The sequence below is a fragment of the Anomaloglossus baeobatrachus genome, chromosome 10 (assembly GCF_048569485.1).
Source record: "Anomaloglossus baeobatrachus isolate aAnoBae1 chromosome 10, aAnoBae1.hap1, whole genome shotgun sequence".
In the NCBI taxonomy this organism is placed as follows: Eukaryota; Metazoa; Chordata; class Amphibia; order Anura; family Aromobatidae; genus Anomaloglossus; species Anomaloglossus baeobatrachus.
The window spans coordinates 42,490,655-42,507,416 of NC_134362.1; the positions used below are offsets into that span (position 1 = coordinate 42,490,655).

The 16,762-nt window shown below is 45.7% G+C and overlaps 1 protein-coding gene across 1 annotated transcript in view; it reads left to right on the forward strand.

The window, feature by feature from the left end:
* The first annotated feature begins 746 nt into the window (after window positions 1-746).
* The window catches only part of LOC142254324 (cathepsin W-like), a 43,501-nt gene continuing 27,485 nt past the window's right edge, over window positions 747-16,762 (forward strand). The window contains exons 1-6 of the mRNA XM_075325369.1: window positions 747-818; window positions 942-996; window positions 2,936-3,049; window positions 8,877-9,019; window positions 10,764-10,857; window positions 15,071-15,151. Of these exons, the coding sequence (XP_075181484.1) occupies window positions 747-818; window positions 942-996; window positions 2,936-3,049; window positions 8,877-9,019; window positions 10,764-10,857; window positions 15,071-15,151 (559 nt within the window). The remainder of the gene's footprint in view (window positions 819-941; window positions 997-2,935; window positions 3,050-8,876; window positions 9,020-10,763; window positions 10,858-15,070; window positions 15,152-16,762) is intronic.

Sequence of the window (16,762 nt, forward strand, 5' to 3'; positions counted from 1 at the left end):
TGGAACAGGCCACAAGCTTGAAAGCCGTCTGTGGCCCTGGAATCCTTTCTGTCCTTTTGGTGTCACCTGGGCCTAGCTGGGCCCCAGGGTCTCCACCAGGAAGCTTTACTTTCCTGAGGTATCAACCTCCTCTGCCTCGCGCAGACTTCTTCACATGCCTTCCTTCTCTGAGGTAAACTGAAACTCCCTGACTTGACCTTCCTATATCTGCTCTACCCTCAGTCGGCTCCTCCCACCTTCCCTATTGCTAGGCCCCACCCTATGGGAGAAGAGATGGGTCTTACGGCCCCCTGACTACAGCACGGGGGTAACTGAGACTATCTCCGGTCCCGGTATGTGCCTAACAATGGGTGTTTGTGCAAATTTGCCTGTGTTTGGTACGAACACAGAACCTCGGGTTCGCTCATTTCTATAAGCAAGGTGTGGTCGAAAGCATTTTCAGTCAGGGCAAAGTAACTTCTCTTAGTTTAAACAAGCAGAGACGTTCAGGAAGAAGCCCATCAAGGATGGTGCCCACCCATCTCCACCTGCCGTGAATCAGCAAATCATCTAATTTCTAAGAATTATTTGCTATTTTTGTATTTCTAATTTCAAACTTTTTTAGTTTCCACCTAATAATGACCCTTTAACAAGTCATTTTTTCATAGTTGTGGTTTCCTTCCCACATATAAATTCTGTTTTATGCAGGTTTCTCTTTTACTTGCTACATTTCAGCAATCATTACAGTTGACATCCAATTCTTTGTGATGTATCTTACATTCTCACTTCTCGCACCTTTGTGTGTTTTCATACCCGCCGTCTTAGGGAATGCTGAACTGGTGATTGCTTCTTTACAAATATTTCTTCAGACTTTCTCCTATTAAATAGCAGCTTTTCCATCTTTATTATCTAGAATCTATACATCGAATACATTTCTTCTAAATCTTTTTTTTTTTTACCAGGAAGAGTTTGAGACGTTTATCAAAAGATATAACAAGGTTTACAAGAGTCCGGAAGGTAAGAATGCATCATGTTACCAAAATTTGTTGTGTTTTATGCTTTGTTTTTCACTTATGTGAGTTTTTAAGTGTTTTTGGGCTAGATAGAAAATAGAGATAGGTCTTTCCGTTTTCATAGTTACCACAATGCAAAAATGTGAAGGTTCATGTCGCTTTTTATGCTCATTAACAAATGTTTACACCAATGGTAATGTTATGCTAAATGGCCAAGAATGTCTGATAATGGTATATCATCATTTATTGAAAACAGCATCATGTTGGTCCTATAAGCTGCATAGTATTGGTTAGGTCAGTTTCATATATCCAAAGAATGGACTGCAATATACAGACCCGCCATGGTGTCCTGACCCAAACTGACCCAGCAAATCCATGCATTGTGGGTAGTACTTGCACTGCGAAAAATTAGGTTTAAAACCGGCTTTAGACACTGGTAGCAAAAGATTGCAAGAAAGATGTAAGGCTATGTGCCCACGTGAGATTAAACCTGCAGATTTATCTGCGGAAAATCCGCAGGTTTCAGCATGTACAGACACTGCCAATGTTATCCTATGGGACATGTGGAGTGCTGTGTCCATGCTGCGGATACATGCGACTGTGGAATATGCTGCGGATGTCCCGCAGCCGCACGCGGAAATTCCGGCTCTCCACTATGGAGATAGGGCCGGGACTTCCGCAGGTAATCCGCATGAATGTCCACAGGTTTTCCGCAGCTATTTTGCTGTACTACCGCAGCTAAAAATAGCTGCGGATTCCGAGGAGCAACTGCGGGAAACCTGCGGCCGTACCTGCGGATATATCCTCAGGTACAAACTCCCGTGGGCACATAGCCTAAGGCAGGCTTTGCACGTTGCGACATCGCAAGCCGATGCTGCGATGTCGCACGCGATAGTCTCCGCCCCCGTCGCAGGTACGATATCGTGTGATAGCTGGCGTAGCGAAAATTATCGCTACGCCAGCTTCACATGCACTCACCTGCCCTGCGACTGTCGCTCTGGCCGGCGACCCGCCTCTTTCCTAAGGGGGCGGGTCGTGTGGCGTCATAGCGACGTCACACGGCAGGCGGCCAATAGCGGCGGAGGGGCGGAGATGAGCAGGATGTAAACATCCCGCCCACCTCCTTCCTTCTGCATAGCCGCCGGCGGCAGGTAAGGAGATGTTCCTCGCTCCTGCGGCTTCATACACAGCGATGTGTGCTGCTGCAGGAACGAGGAACAACATCGTACCTGTTGCGGCACCGGCATTATGGAAATGTCGGTGAATGCAACGATGATACGATAACGACGTTTTTGCGCTCGTTCATCGTATCATCTAGCATTTACACAGTACGATGTCGAAAGTGACGCCGGATGTGCGTCACTTTCGATTTGTCCCCGCCGACATCGCACGTGCGATGTCGCAACGTGCAAAGCCGCCCTAAGGCTATGTGCACATGCTGAGTATTTGGTTGCAAAAATTTCTGCACCAAATCTGCATCTCCTGGTAGAAAAAAAATTGCTTTTTACGTGTTTTCAGTGAATTGGACATGCTGCATATATATTTCTGCACCAAATCTGCAAGGGCAAAAAAAGTTGTAGTGAACCTTTGTCAGTATAAAATCATGTAAGGCTTAGGCTCCTTTCACACATCTGTTTTTTGCCATCAGTCACAATCCATCGCATTTTGAAAAAAAATGGATCCAGCGCTGGATCCGTTTTTTTTCCCATTGACTTGTATTAGGGATGGATGGCCTCACGTTTCATCCGTCGTTCGACGGATCCGTCGAAAAATGTTTGTCCGTCGGACGGAGATGACGTCCACATTAACATTTTTTGTTTGCGTAGAAAAAAACGGACAGCGACGGATCTGTCCATTGTCACCATCTCTCTCTCTCTGCTGATTAATGAGCATACTGTAAATGTGAACTTAGCCTACCTGTATGTTATGTTTTATCTCCGCAGAATATCAATATCGATTGTCTGTTTTCACCTCAAATTTAAACACTGCCCGTCGCCTACAGAGAGAGGAACGAGGAACAGCAAAATATGGGGTCACCAAGTTCAGTGACCTTACAGGTGAGTCACATTTTTTAAATTAAACTTTATCAGTGTATTTAAGGGAAGGACATTTAGGATTTATATATTAAAAATTTCTTTCCCTGAAACACCTTTTTAAAGGGAACCTGTCAGGTGTAAGGCTATGTGCGCACGTTGCGTACAGTTCACTGCAGAAATTTCTGCAGCGATCTGAAGAGCACATGTGCGCTTTAAATCGCTGCAGAAATGTCCGTAGTGAAGCCGATTCCATGCGCTCTGCCTGCAGCTCCTCCCATAGACAGAGCAGGAGCTGCCGGCAAAGCGCACGGAAGAAGTGACATGTCACTTCTTTTTATGCAGTAGCCGAAGCGCTGCGCTCTAAAACGCCACGTGCGCACGGCCCCTGCACAATCTCCATAGACTGTGCAGGGGACGCAGGACGCATGCAGTTACGCTGCGCTACAAAGCGCAGCGTAACTGCATGTATTTACGCAACGTGCGCACATAGCCTTATATGCACCCAGAACCACGAGCAGTTCTGAGTGCATATTACTAATCCCTGCCTAACTGTCCCTGTATACACTAGCATAGATAAAGGGATCTATAGAAAAAGTATTTCTAAAGATCCTTTATGATATGCTAATGAGTGCAGGGATTAGTCGTAAGAGTGTTATATCACCCAACTAGTCCGCCCTCTTAGCATGTTAGCACGCCCACAGGGGCGTGCTAACATGATATTCAATGCCCATTGTCATCCGTGGTGATGTGCATACCTGTGTCCGTTGTCACCGCATCAGACCTCGGGTTGACTCAGTAGACATGATCAGAAGTCCGACACTTCCGGTCATGCACACTATGAAGCCAGGTGTACATTTTCTGGATTCAGAGAGGATCCATACATAGTGCGTATGACTGAAAGTGCCGGGACTTCTGACCATGCGCACTAAGCCTAAACTTGGCGTCTGATGCTGTGATAACGGACTCAGGTACGCATATCACCGCCGATGATGCTGGGCAATGGGCATTGCATAGCATGTTAGCACACCCACAGGGGTGTACTAACATGCTAAGAGGGTGGACTAGTCAGGGAAAGTCACGCCCTTGCGACTAGTCCCTGCGCTCATTAGCATATCATAAAGGATTTTTAGAAATACATTTGTAAAGATCTCTTTATCTATGCTAGTGTATACAGGGACAGTTAGGCAGGGATTAGCAATATGCACCCAGAACTGCACGTGGATCTGGGTGTATATTGGACCTTTAACTCCTTTCCGACCAGGAGAATTTTCGTTTTTATCTCTTCCGCTTTCAAAAGTTATAACTTTTCCATCGACACAGAACTAAGGCTTGCTTTATTGAAGGATGGGTTATACTTTAGAATACCAGCCATTTTACAACATTATGTACTAACAAATGAGGAAAAAAGTTCCCTATAGGGTGTAGATTGTGAGAAAAGAAATACAATTCCACAATTGATTTTTTGGTTTTATGCCATTCATTGTGCAGTAAATCTGACATGGCAGCTACTGACGGGCGAATAGTAACTATTCGTGTTCGGATTATTCGTAACGAATCCCAAAGTACTATATACTATCCGGTATTCGTCACGAATAACAAACCTAATGCAAGTTACTGAGAAAAAAAAGAGCATTTTTCTTGCTGTGGCGAATACTAGAATAGTACTTGGTATTTGGTAAGCATTGTCCAAACATGAATAGTTACTATTCGCCCATCACTAACGGCAACTTATTTTTTTCCAGTTGGTATGATTACAGCGGCACCAAATATGTTTAAAGGTGTTGTATTTTTACTTTGACTATTTTTGTATTGGGAATGGTCCCGGGCAGTGTATTGCTGGGGAGATGTAACTTGGTGGCCGTTGCCCGGTTCCCTGCCCTGGGGACGCTTTTTAAAAATGGGAATATTTACAGGGGAATTTAAATTAAAGTTTATAACGGAATGGCACTTGTGGTTTGCAGCTATGTGGATGGAGCCACCGCTGCAGTTCTCGCTACTGGGGCTGGTGTTGGTGGCAGCCTGGATGTTGGGCCCTCCGCAAGCAGGGCTAGGCCCCAGAGGATACAAGGGGTTGCAGTGTAACTGGTTCCTTTACTCACAGTCAGATGGAAACTGGTCAACGAGGAAGGCTGGTCTTGACCGCTGGTCCCCTTAGTCCCAGTGCCGGTTTAGTGACCTGGTGGCTTCTTTCCCCTGCACGTGTCTTTGGTTGGTGGGTCCCCGTGGCTTGGAGCAGCTGGGGGTCCCCTCCTGGTAGTCTCTCAACGGTAGTTTGTAGGACGGTAGTATGAACCCTGTGGGGTTGGAGTCTCTGGTCCTGGTCCCCGGTTCTCCCGTTGCTACTATGTCCCGAACTTCAAATCAGTGAGGTTCTTGATGGTCCCCTTACTGTGCAGATTTTATCAGGGCTGCCTAGAGCATTTGCCTGACGTAGGATTCTGTACCCCGTTGGTGCTGTGGTTCCGGGAGTACTCCACTCTACTCCACCAGCAACCAACCTCCTGGGCCCTCAGGTCACTGTCACACTCCTGTCAATGCTTCCACTCATTCCCTCCATCACCAACTCACTCTCTCCCTCTCTGACTGTTTACTGTCTGCCCCTCCCACCTGGTCATATAATGGACTGGATCGGCTCCACCTCTAAGTGGCCATCCATTAGGTTCAACCCTAGCCTGGTACCAGTCCATGGGGAATTTGAGGAAAAACAGGGATTAACTGGAATGTTTTTGTTGTTACCTGCACTGGTCTTCTGAGTCCCTGGGGGTAGGCCCTGCATCCTGGTGGGGATGCAGTACCTTGCAGCTCCCTGATGGTTTCAGGGGCGCCACAGAATCAAACTTGTATGAACCTTTTAGTACTTTTCAAAAACCTTTTCTTGATATCGCTATTTGGTTACGCTGCACTGTGTAGACTTCCTGCTCTGACCGCTCTCTGTAGGTAATCTGCACAGAATACTAATAATACTTACAATTCTTTACTCCTTTCCAGGAAATTGTAATTAGTTTTTGTTCCAAATACAGTACGTCTTAGAATTAAAAGTTGCAGAGCAGGAAGCGATGTCTGAGGAAAAGACTTACCTTATTTTTTGGATTATAAGATGCACTTTTCCTCCCAAAAATTTGGGAGGAAAGTGAGGGGTTCGTCTTATTATCTGAATATAGCTTACCGGTAGTGGGGTCGCAGGAGGCCGGGGGAGTGCTGCGGCGGCCATGCAGGGGTCGCGGTGGCTGGGCTCGTGCTGCGGCAGCTGTGCGGGATCCTTGGCGGCTGGTGCTGCTGCGGCGGGTGCTGGGTCTGTTTCGGCTGGTGGTGAGGACTTCAAATTATGCGGCCTGGAGTCAGCACGTGTGCAGATGGAGCTCTCGGCTCAAGATCTCATCTGCACACGCGCCGCCTCCAGCCCACTGATCTCCCATCAGCAGACTTCAGGAAAATAGCGCCCAGTGTGGCGCTTGGGCAGATGAGATCTCGGCATGCCGTTTGAGCCGAGAGCACAATCTGCGCTGACTCCAGGGGCCATTTCTTTGAAGCCCTCACCACCTGCCACCGTCCAAGCCCCAGCACAGCTGCTCCAGCTGCTGCTGCCTTAACTCCAGCACAGCTGCTGCTGCCTTAACTCCAGCACAGCTGCCCAAGCCCCAGCACAGCTGCCCAAGCACCGCTGCCCCAGCTGCCGCCGCAGCCCCAGCACAGCCGTCAGTTTCTGAGACACCCATCACCCCTGCCTCCTGTGACTCTGCTCCACCACTGCTGCTGCCCCCTCCGGTAAGACACTACCGGATTATACACCGGACCCCATTTTCTTTCCACCTTTTTGTGCTCTGAAGTTGGGGTGCATCTTGTAATCCAATGTGTCTTATAAATCGAAAAATGCAGTAATTTGACCACTTCCGTACAGCCCAGTAACATGCAATTGTGGCGCCCCTGAGGCTTCCGTCGCCACAGAAACATTGCACCCCAGCCAGAGGTGTGATGTCCCATCCTGGGTAAGGAAAGGAGTAAACGCCGGTCCACAGGCAAATCTACACTACACCCATTGTTAGGCACACACAGGGACCAGGGACAGTGGTAGCTACCCTCCCATGCTGCATGCTGGGAGGGGCCGTAAGACCCATCCCTGCTTCCAAAGGGTAGAGCTTAGCAACTGGGGAGGTGGGAGGAGCCAGCAGAGTGTAGAGTAGTTACAGGAAGGTCAAGTGTAGTCAGTCTGCAGAGAGAGTGAAGTGCAGAAGGAGTCAGTCTGCGGGAGGCAGAGAAGTGAGAAGAGAGAGTTTGGAGTTGAAGAGAAGGAGTCAGTCTGTGGGAGGCAGAGAAGTGAGGAGAAAGAGAGAGCTGAAAGGAGAAGTGCTCTAGTCAGTTGGGAGCAAGAAGGAGAAAGTGATGCTTCCTGGTGAAGACTCTGGGGCCCGGCTAGGCCCAGGTGACACCAAGCAGAACAGAGGGGATTCCAGGGCCACAGACAGCTTTCAGGATAGTGGCCTGTTCCACAGAAATATCAGGTGGAGGGATCAAGCTGCATACAGGGGACGGTCCCTAGAAACTGGAGGAAGAGAAGTCAATTACAAAGGTAAAAACCGAGGCCCAGGGTAGTTGCAAGCGCCCCGGGCCACAGCCCACAGCAGAACCTCTGGAAAGGGGGTAGAATACCCACTAGGCAAGCCCCCGGCCCGGAGGCTGTAGTGGAGGCCAAGCCAGGTTCATCCAGCAAAGGCAAGGCTTAGAAGTCAGCTGAAGAAAGGAACACAATAGAAGGGTGCACCGGCTTTTATTCCCAGAACTACCCGGGATCAGCGGAGGTCCCTGACAGGGGATTCCAGCACACCAGTGGGCAACCGGACAGCTGCCGTGTTAAACAACCATCGTGAGTAAACATCTTGAAACTGCACCCCCTGGTGTTGTCTCCGTTATTTCACTGCATAGACTTCTATCACTGCATAGACTTCTATCACTACATCGACACTTACAAGCACCAACAGTTGCCCCAGGGCACCGCTCCACCTGTGGGGAGCAGGACCATCCAAGCTGCCATTACATCAGCCCCGGAGGCCCCATACAGCAGCGGCGGCTTAATAGCCGCAAACCACAGGTGGCGTCACGAATATAAACTTTAACAATCACCCCCACTGAAGCCATATTAATTGACTCCCGCCAGGGTCACGGAGTCGGGCCCCGCCACCACTCACGACCCCCGGACTAGTCCGGCCCGGCACCGGGTGTCCCATAGCCCTGGGGTGGGCGAGTCACAATCACGTTTGTCTTTCTCCTTTTAGTAAATTTGTCACCAGGTTCATCTGGGTTTAGCATGAGTGGCAGAAACCCTGATTCCACTGCTTTCTCTTCTGCAGATCTACCAGTTCTCTGTATAACCCCGCCCACACCACTGATTGGCAGCTTTATGTACACTGTGCATAGGCAGAAAGCAGTCAATCAGTGCTAGGGTTATACATAGGAGGACTATCTGACACAAGAAACTAAGTCCTGTAGTTATAATCTCTGTATACATTGTGCATAGGCAGAAAGCTTCCAATCATTGGTGGACTACATGGTTATACTGAGCTCACAAATATGGCAGCAGGTTTACTAGTCCTGTAATGATAATCTCCTGCTGATAAAACTGTAATTTTATTAAAACTGCAATAACCAGCCCAGTAAGTGACACATCGCTCGAATCAGGGTCTCTACATCATGCTGCTCACAGATGAGGCGATAGAAACCTAGTGATAGATTCCCATTAGGAAACAACTGCTAGTCATCTTACATGACCCTGTAGCATCATTGAAATTTCGCCCAGACTTTTTCAAGACTTGAGACACCCCTCTTTTTACTTAAATTATCCTTGTGTGTTTAGATGAAGAATTCACAAGAAATACTTTGCCTTATGTTGATGCCCTTCCTTCAAATAATGTGAAGCAACTAAAGGTAGACGCTAAACCGGTCCATGAATCTTGTGACTGGCGCAAAGCAGGAGTCATTTCAAAAGCCAAAAATCAGGTAAGAGACAAACACTATCAATATGCTATTAATAATGATAACGCAATTCCATAATTCCTAATCTATTAATACTTATCAACACTAATTTAATATTAGTAAAAAATTTGATTAAAAGGATAGTTGTCCACGGGAAATTCAGATTCTGTCTTCCTAGTGCGGTTTACATCCACTTGTGTCTTGTGTTCTGGGCATTTGTTTCCATACTATATTGGGGTATAAGCTTTTACAAACCCCCTCCCTTGGTTTGGGCTTGGAATTGATCTGGCCAGATGCCGGTCCCCATATAAGTCTATTGGGACCAGAATCCAGCTCTTTAAAATGGTGGTAGAAGGGATAGAGGGATTGGGACAAGCGCGTTATACTTACTGAGTCTCCCATGTGGCTCTAATGCTACTTCCAGGGTTGCTCATTACCCCCCATGCATATGCACTGCTTCCCCTGCCCAGCGGCAGTTCCCATGTCTCTAATTAGTTGCAGTCAGACGCGCCCCCACCCTGTGTGTCAGTGTAGCTGACTGCTTTCAAATCAGAGGCAATGTGTGTGTTCCCATCATGATGTAAAAATAAATAACAAAAATTGATGTAGGGTCCCCCCATATTATGACTCAACTGTGTGCTTATCGTGACTGTGTATCAAAATAAGAGGAACCCCATGCATTTTTTTTCTATACCCAGCCATGATAAAGCCAACAGCTGGGAGCTGGTATTCTCAGGCTTGGGAGACCAATGTTTATTGGCCTCCCCAGCCTAAAAATAGCAGCCTGCGGCAGCCCAAGATTGTCGCGCGCATTAGATGCAACAATCCCAGAACTTTACCTGGCTCATTCCAATTGCCCTTGTGCAGTGGCAATCGGGGTAATAAGGAATTAATGTCAGCTCACAGCTGCCACTAAGCCGTAGATTAGTAATGGGAGGCGTCTATGAGACCCCCATTACTAATCTGTAAGTAGAAAGAAATAAACACAAACACCGAAAAAATCCTTTATTTGAAATAAAATACAAAAAAACACACCGTCTTTCACCCCTTTATTAACCCTAAAAACACAGAGGTCTGACATAATGAACACAAGGTCCCAAGACGATTCCAACTCTGCTACATCTGAAGTGACAGCGTGCGGGCATAGAATATGACCACCCGTTGTGAGCTTCAGGCAAAGCATGAGCCACAGGACACTCCGTTTATTTACAGTTACAGCTGGAGGTTCCACGGTCCTCCACCTATGATCGCAGGTCACCTGACCTCAGGTAACCTCAATGAACTGAGTAACTTCTCCTGAGGTAAATACACTGCTAAGTATAAGGTGCTTGCTTTATTCTTATTTTCTTTTTTTTTTATTTGATTTTTTTACTTGATTTTATTACCCAGGTGGCTGTACAAAATTAGTTATCCGGAGTTCTCTGAAAACTCTGGGATTGTGGTCGGTGCTTGGGTTCTTTTGAACCGGCGCAGATCTGGACTATTGCAGCCTACGTCCGCCCATCACTAAACCTGAGTAGTCTTGAAAGCTTGCTATTTATCATCTTTTCAGTTAGCCATTAAAAATCAGTGAGGACTCTCAAATTTTACTATTTTTCTATCTTCTGGCTAACACAGTACAAAGATGTATTTCCCCAATCCACCTATACATCATTGAAAGGGTTTTAGGTGGGACATCGTTAACATTTGGTAATATATTATATTATTATGATTATATGTTATTAAAGCATGTTACATATAACTTATATTTTTAAAATTCATTCTCTAGAGCATATGTGGCTCCTGTTGGGCTTTTGCAGCTTTTGGAAATATTGAGGCACAGTGGGGAATCCTTGGAAAACCAGTAAATTTATCAGTTCAGCGTAAGTTTCTGTCCTTTCTTGTCACAATGTTTCTGAATTTGTGTTAAATAAACCCTATCAATTTTGGGGTCAGTTCTCTCATATTTATCCTTACTATTAATTTCCTTGGCCTTTTGCTACAAAAAGTCAGCGTTCAGTTAGTTCTGGGTCCACTGTTCAAGTCTCAAGGGGGCTTTACACGCTACGACATTGCTAATGCGAACTCGTTGGGGTCACGGAATTGGTGACGCACATCCGGCCGCATTAGCGATGTTGCTGCGTGTGACACCGATGAGCGATTTTGCATCGTTGCAAAAACTTGCAAAATCGCTCATCGGTGACATGGGGGTCCATTCTCAAAAATCGTTACTGCAGCAGAAACGAGGTTGTTCCTCGTTCCTGCGGCAGCACACATCGCTCCGTGTGACACCGCAGGAACGAGGAAGCTCTCCTTACCTGCCTCCCAGCCGCTATGCGGAAGGAAGGAGGTGGGCGGGATGTTACGTCCCGCTCAGCTCCGCCCCTCCTCTGCTATTGGGCGGCCGCGCTGTGACGCCGCACTGACCACCCCCTTAGAAAGGAGGCGGTTCGCCGGTCACAGCGACGTCGCCGGGCAGGTATGTGTGACGAGTCTGGGCGATGTTGTGCACCACGGGCAGCGATTTGCCCATGTCGCGCAACAGATGGGGGCGGGTACCCACACTAGCAATATTGGGACCGATATCGCATTGTGTAAAGCCCGCTTAAGTGCCTAAGGGGACTAGTAAATGCAGTAAAAAGTTTTAAAAAAAAAATTAACAATATAAAAAAAATAAAAAATTAAAAGTACAAATAACACCCCTTTTTCCCCACTGAAAACCAAAAAATACACATATTTGGTACCGCTGTTTTCACTAATTTCCAATCAATAAAAGTATAAAAATAAATATAAAAATGGATTAATCCAAACGGTAAATAATGTAGCAAAAAAAACAAAATTAAAACCGCCAGAATGACATTTTGGGGCAACCACAAAATTGCAATAAAATACAATAAGAGGTGATCAAAACATTGTATTTACCAGAGTGGTTTGCATATGTAAATGTCATGATCCATGCCAGGCTGAGCCGTGGCTGGTATCCCATCTCTGGATTTCAAGTCATGCAAATTGCTTTTTGCCTCATTCTGTAGGTCAGGCTGCTATATCCTGGCACTGCACCTGCCTTGCCAGTAATAGTTCTGCTCTGCAGCACGTGAGCCTGGCTTCTGTGAGTGTTCCCTGATCGATCCCATATTGCAGCTACTGTCCTGACCTGTGCCCCTTCCCATTCTGCCTGTCTGCCTCTGACTTCCCAGTCCTGTCCCGTCTCTCCTGTCTTGTTTCTCCTGGACCGCTTTTTTACCTAGCCTCTCCTGACCTCCCTGCCCCGTTTCTTTGTGTTTGATTTCCCAGTGTCTGACCTTGCTTTATTTGTACCTGACTTCTGTGTTACTCCTGGTTATGACCTTTGGCTTGTATCTGACAATGCTTTTGCTTCTCCCTCTGGTTTCCTATTGACTTCCTGGCTTGACTCGGCTAGCTGAATTCTTTATTGTGTTTGTGCCCTCTAGTGGATACTCTGCTTACTGCACCTTGTGTCAGTTTTTTCCAGTAGAGCAGCGTGACGGTAAAGTACCTGAACTCTTATTATTTATATTTATTCATTTATATAGCGCTGTTAATTCCACAGCGCTTTACATACATTGGCAATGCTGTCCCCATTGGGGCTCACAATCTAAATTCCCTATCAGTATGTTTTTGGAGTATGGGAGGAAACCGGAGAATCTGGAGGAAACCCACACAAACACGGGGAGAACATACAAACTCCTTGGAGGGAATTGAACCCAGGACCCCAGCGCTGCAAGACTGCAGTGCTAACCACTGAGCCACCGTGCAGTGCTAACCACTGAGCCACCATGCCACCAAATCTGTGTAGAGTACGAACACAGAACCTCGGGTTCGCTCATCTCTAATGCTTACCCATTGCTGCCATAAAAAAAAAAAAGTCAATAAAATTCCAGCAATAAATCACAAGTACCCCCCAATGGTCACATAAAAACCCACAACATTCCCAAAATATTTTTTTCTTTCAATAAACATGCTTCTATTACTAAAACATAATGGGGGCATTGCCTTTCCATTATATGTGTAAAAAATTGGTAGTACTTCAAGAAATCAAATAGGCGACTTGTTCTCCCAAAGAAGTTATGCAACATTTCACCATAGTTCCACATGGAACCTTTTTCAAGAAAAGATTAAGGGGTACTTTGCACGCTGCGATATTGCTAGCTGATGCTAGCGATGCCGAGCGCGATAGTACCCGCCCCGTCGCACATGCGATATATTGTGATGGCTGCCGTAGCGGACATTATCGCTACAGCAGCTTCACACGCACATACCTGCTCGGCGACGTCGCTGTGACTGCCGAAGAATCCCTCCTTCAAGGGGGAGGTGCGTTCGGCGTCACAGCGACGTCACCGCGACGTCACTAATCGTCCAGCTAATAGAAGCGGAGGGGCGAAGATGAGCGGGACATAACATCCTGCCCACCTTCTCCCTTCCGCATTGCCGGCGGGACGCAGGTAAAGAGATGTTTAGCCGCAGGAGCGACAAACAACATCGTACCTGCGGACGCACCGACATTATGAAAATGAACGACATGACACAGATCACCGATTTTTGACTGTTTCACGCTCGTTCATCTTCTCCCCTAGGCTTTACATGTTGCGACGTCGTTACCGGCGCTGGATGTACGTCACTTTCGATTTGACCCCGACAACATTGCAGTAGCGATGTCGCAACGTGCAAAGTACCTGTAAATGTAGAACTGAAGCATTGCATGATTTCTGTAGGAGAAATAAATCAACTTATTTGATCTCGTGAAGTGTGGCCAAATTTTTTCATTATCTAGATATATATTAGTAGAACTGCACATTTATAAAACTGCTCAAAACGTCTATAAAAGAGATATACAACAACACCGACAAAAAGTATATGGTCTATATTATACAAAATTACAGATGAGAATATATGATATGATACATATATCCATAAAATTTTAAAATGTAATAGAACAATTAAAATGTGGTAAAAGAGGTATAGAGGATCGGACAGATCAATGCACAATGACAAAATATAATATAATGCACCAAACCAATCTAAAAATTATCCCAAAATACAGAAAGTGCCAAGTGCAAAAATATGTATATTCTAGATTGGAATATTATTTTAAGTTATATACATTATTATTATTATAAGTTGAATAATAACACCCAAATATCCCCAAGAATCAAAAAAGCAGATGTTTAAAGGGTATTATATATCAAAATTATATTCTATTGCACTGATATGGGTGATAGTTGCTATATATTGCACAAGTCCCTCACAGTGCAGGTCAATTAGACAAAAACGTTGCAGGAGAATCATACAAAACTCAATTACAGAGGGCCAGCAGGTATAACTGAGGATTAGACAAGGCTGCCACAACGATCACAATGGACAATGCAAAGTGCCGTTTACCATATATAATTAATTAACCAAGTCGTGACTAATGCAACAAGCCCGGCAGAAAGTGCAAAGTGTTATTTATTATATACCGTTAATAAAAAATGTGACTACTGCAACAAGCCCAGCATAAAGTAAAAAAAAGTGCAAAGTGCTATAAGTTATATATATTTAATGAATCAAGGTATATCTGATGCAATAAACCCAGCACAGAGTATAAAAAGTACAGAGTGCTTTAATGAGTCTAGGCATAATTAATGCAATAATCCTGGCATAAGGTGCAAAGAAAAAGGCGATTGTAGTTCAGTAAGACACCTGACATGGATTGAACAAGGGTAGTGCAGCAAGGAGCACTATAGAGATGTAAACATACAATAATGGAAGGTCCGTCCGATCCTACCGTCCCAACGTACGTTTCATGTATAAACTTCCTCAGGGAGCGCCAAAACCCCCATTGATTGACCAAATGAAGCAGAAGGGCTGAACCGAAATAGACTCCATTCTGCTCCTTTTAGTAATCAGTTCCCAATCAAAACAATTGGAGTTACACTTTATATGCATGCCGTGCCATAAAAGAGCCCATTCTTAATTGTAAATGAGAAAAAAAAGTTTTTAATTGTCTTAAGTAAGACTCTTCTTCATAACATATTCTAATCCTAAATGTACCGTACCTGTAATTTTATATTGTATCACCTAATTTTTTTCTTCCAGAGGTTCTGGATTGTGGTCCTTGTGAGGCCGGCTGTAGAGGAGGATATCCTTGGGACGCTTATATAACTGTCATGATGCAAAGTAAGATAGAATATATTTATTGTACAGAAATGCAAAATGTATCACATAGGATAATATATCATCTCAACTGCCAGTAACAGTTTACATGGCTTGGTCTAAAGGGTGCTTTACACGCTGCGACATCGCTAGCGATAGCTTGCGATGTCGTGTGCGATAGCACCCGCCCCCGTCGTTCGTGCGACATTTGGTGATCGCTGCCGTAGCGAACATTATCACTACGGCACCGTCACATGCACATACCTTTTCAGCGACGTCGCTGTGACCGCCGAACAATCCCTCCTTCAATGGGGAGGTGCGTTCGGCGTCATAGTGACGTCACAGCGGCGTCACAAAACGGCCGGCCAATAGAAGAGGAGGGGAGGAGATGAGCGGCCGGAACATGCCGCCCACCTTCCTTCCTTCCTCATTGCCGGTGGACGCAGGTAAGGACATGTTTGTCGTTCCTGCGGTGTCACACATAGCGATGTGTGGTGCCTCAGGAGCGACTAACAACCAGCGGCATGCACCACCAAAGATATTATGAAAAGGAGTGACGTGTCAACGTTCAACGATTTTTTTTACGCTTTTGCGATCGTTGATCGTCGCTCCTTGACGTCACACACTGCAATGTCGCTAACGGCGCCGGATGTGCGTCACTAACAACGTGATCCCGATGATATATCGTTAGCGATGTTGCAGCGTGTAAAGCACCCTTAAGGATCAATTTTACCACAGATTTTACTTTTCTAATGAATTATTCATGTTACCTTGGTTAATAAATTTTTACATTATGGTAAAGGTGTTGGACTCCAGGCTTATACAGTGGAGGGACTATGTTAAGCAGTGAGTAGATCATGTTAACAGTTGTAATAAACGCGTTCGGTGTGCAAAAAAAAAAACAAGCCCTCACACAACTTCATCTATGGCCAGTGTTATGTTCACATCATAGTTGAATCATTCAATAAAATGAGGCTGGAGTTAGTGCGTGTTCACATGCCGCGATCTACAGAACCATTTTCTAGAAGACACTGTCTCTGCGAATATCATCTGAAACAAACTGGAGACTGCTGATATTCACACAGATAGTTTCCTCAATAAAATGGCGCCGGAGTTCGCGGTATGCGAACGCGCTGACTCAGGCCTCATTTTATTCAATGATTCAACTATAACGTGAACATAGCACTGCGCACGAGCCGGCCATCAAGGCTTTGGACAGAAGGACGCATTCAGCATTATATTAATATAGACAGATTATTGGTTACGCTTGGTAAGGGTCTAGTTGTCCATAGCAACCAATCAGAGCCCAGCTTTCACTTTACCTCAGAAGCTTCAATACTAAAAGTTATTCGCAACCAGACCGATCTTACTGTGAGGCCATTCTCATAAATGAGGCCCCAGTTACTTCTGCACTGGCTATAGGCAACCAGAACGATCTTACTGTGAGGCCATTCTCATAAATGAGGCCCCAGTTACTTCTGCACTGGCTATAGGCAACCAGAACGATCTTACTGTGAGGCCATTCTCATAAATGAGGCCCCAGTTACTTTTGCAGTGGCTATAGGCAACCAGAACGATCTTACTGTGAGGCCATTCTCATAAATGAGGCCCCAGTTACTTCTGCAGTGGCTACAG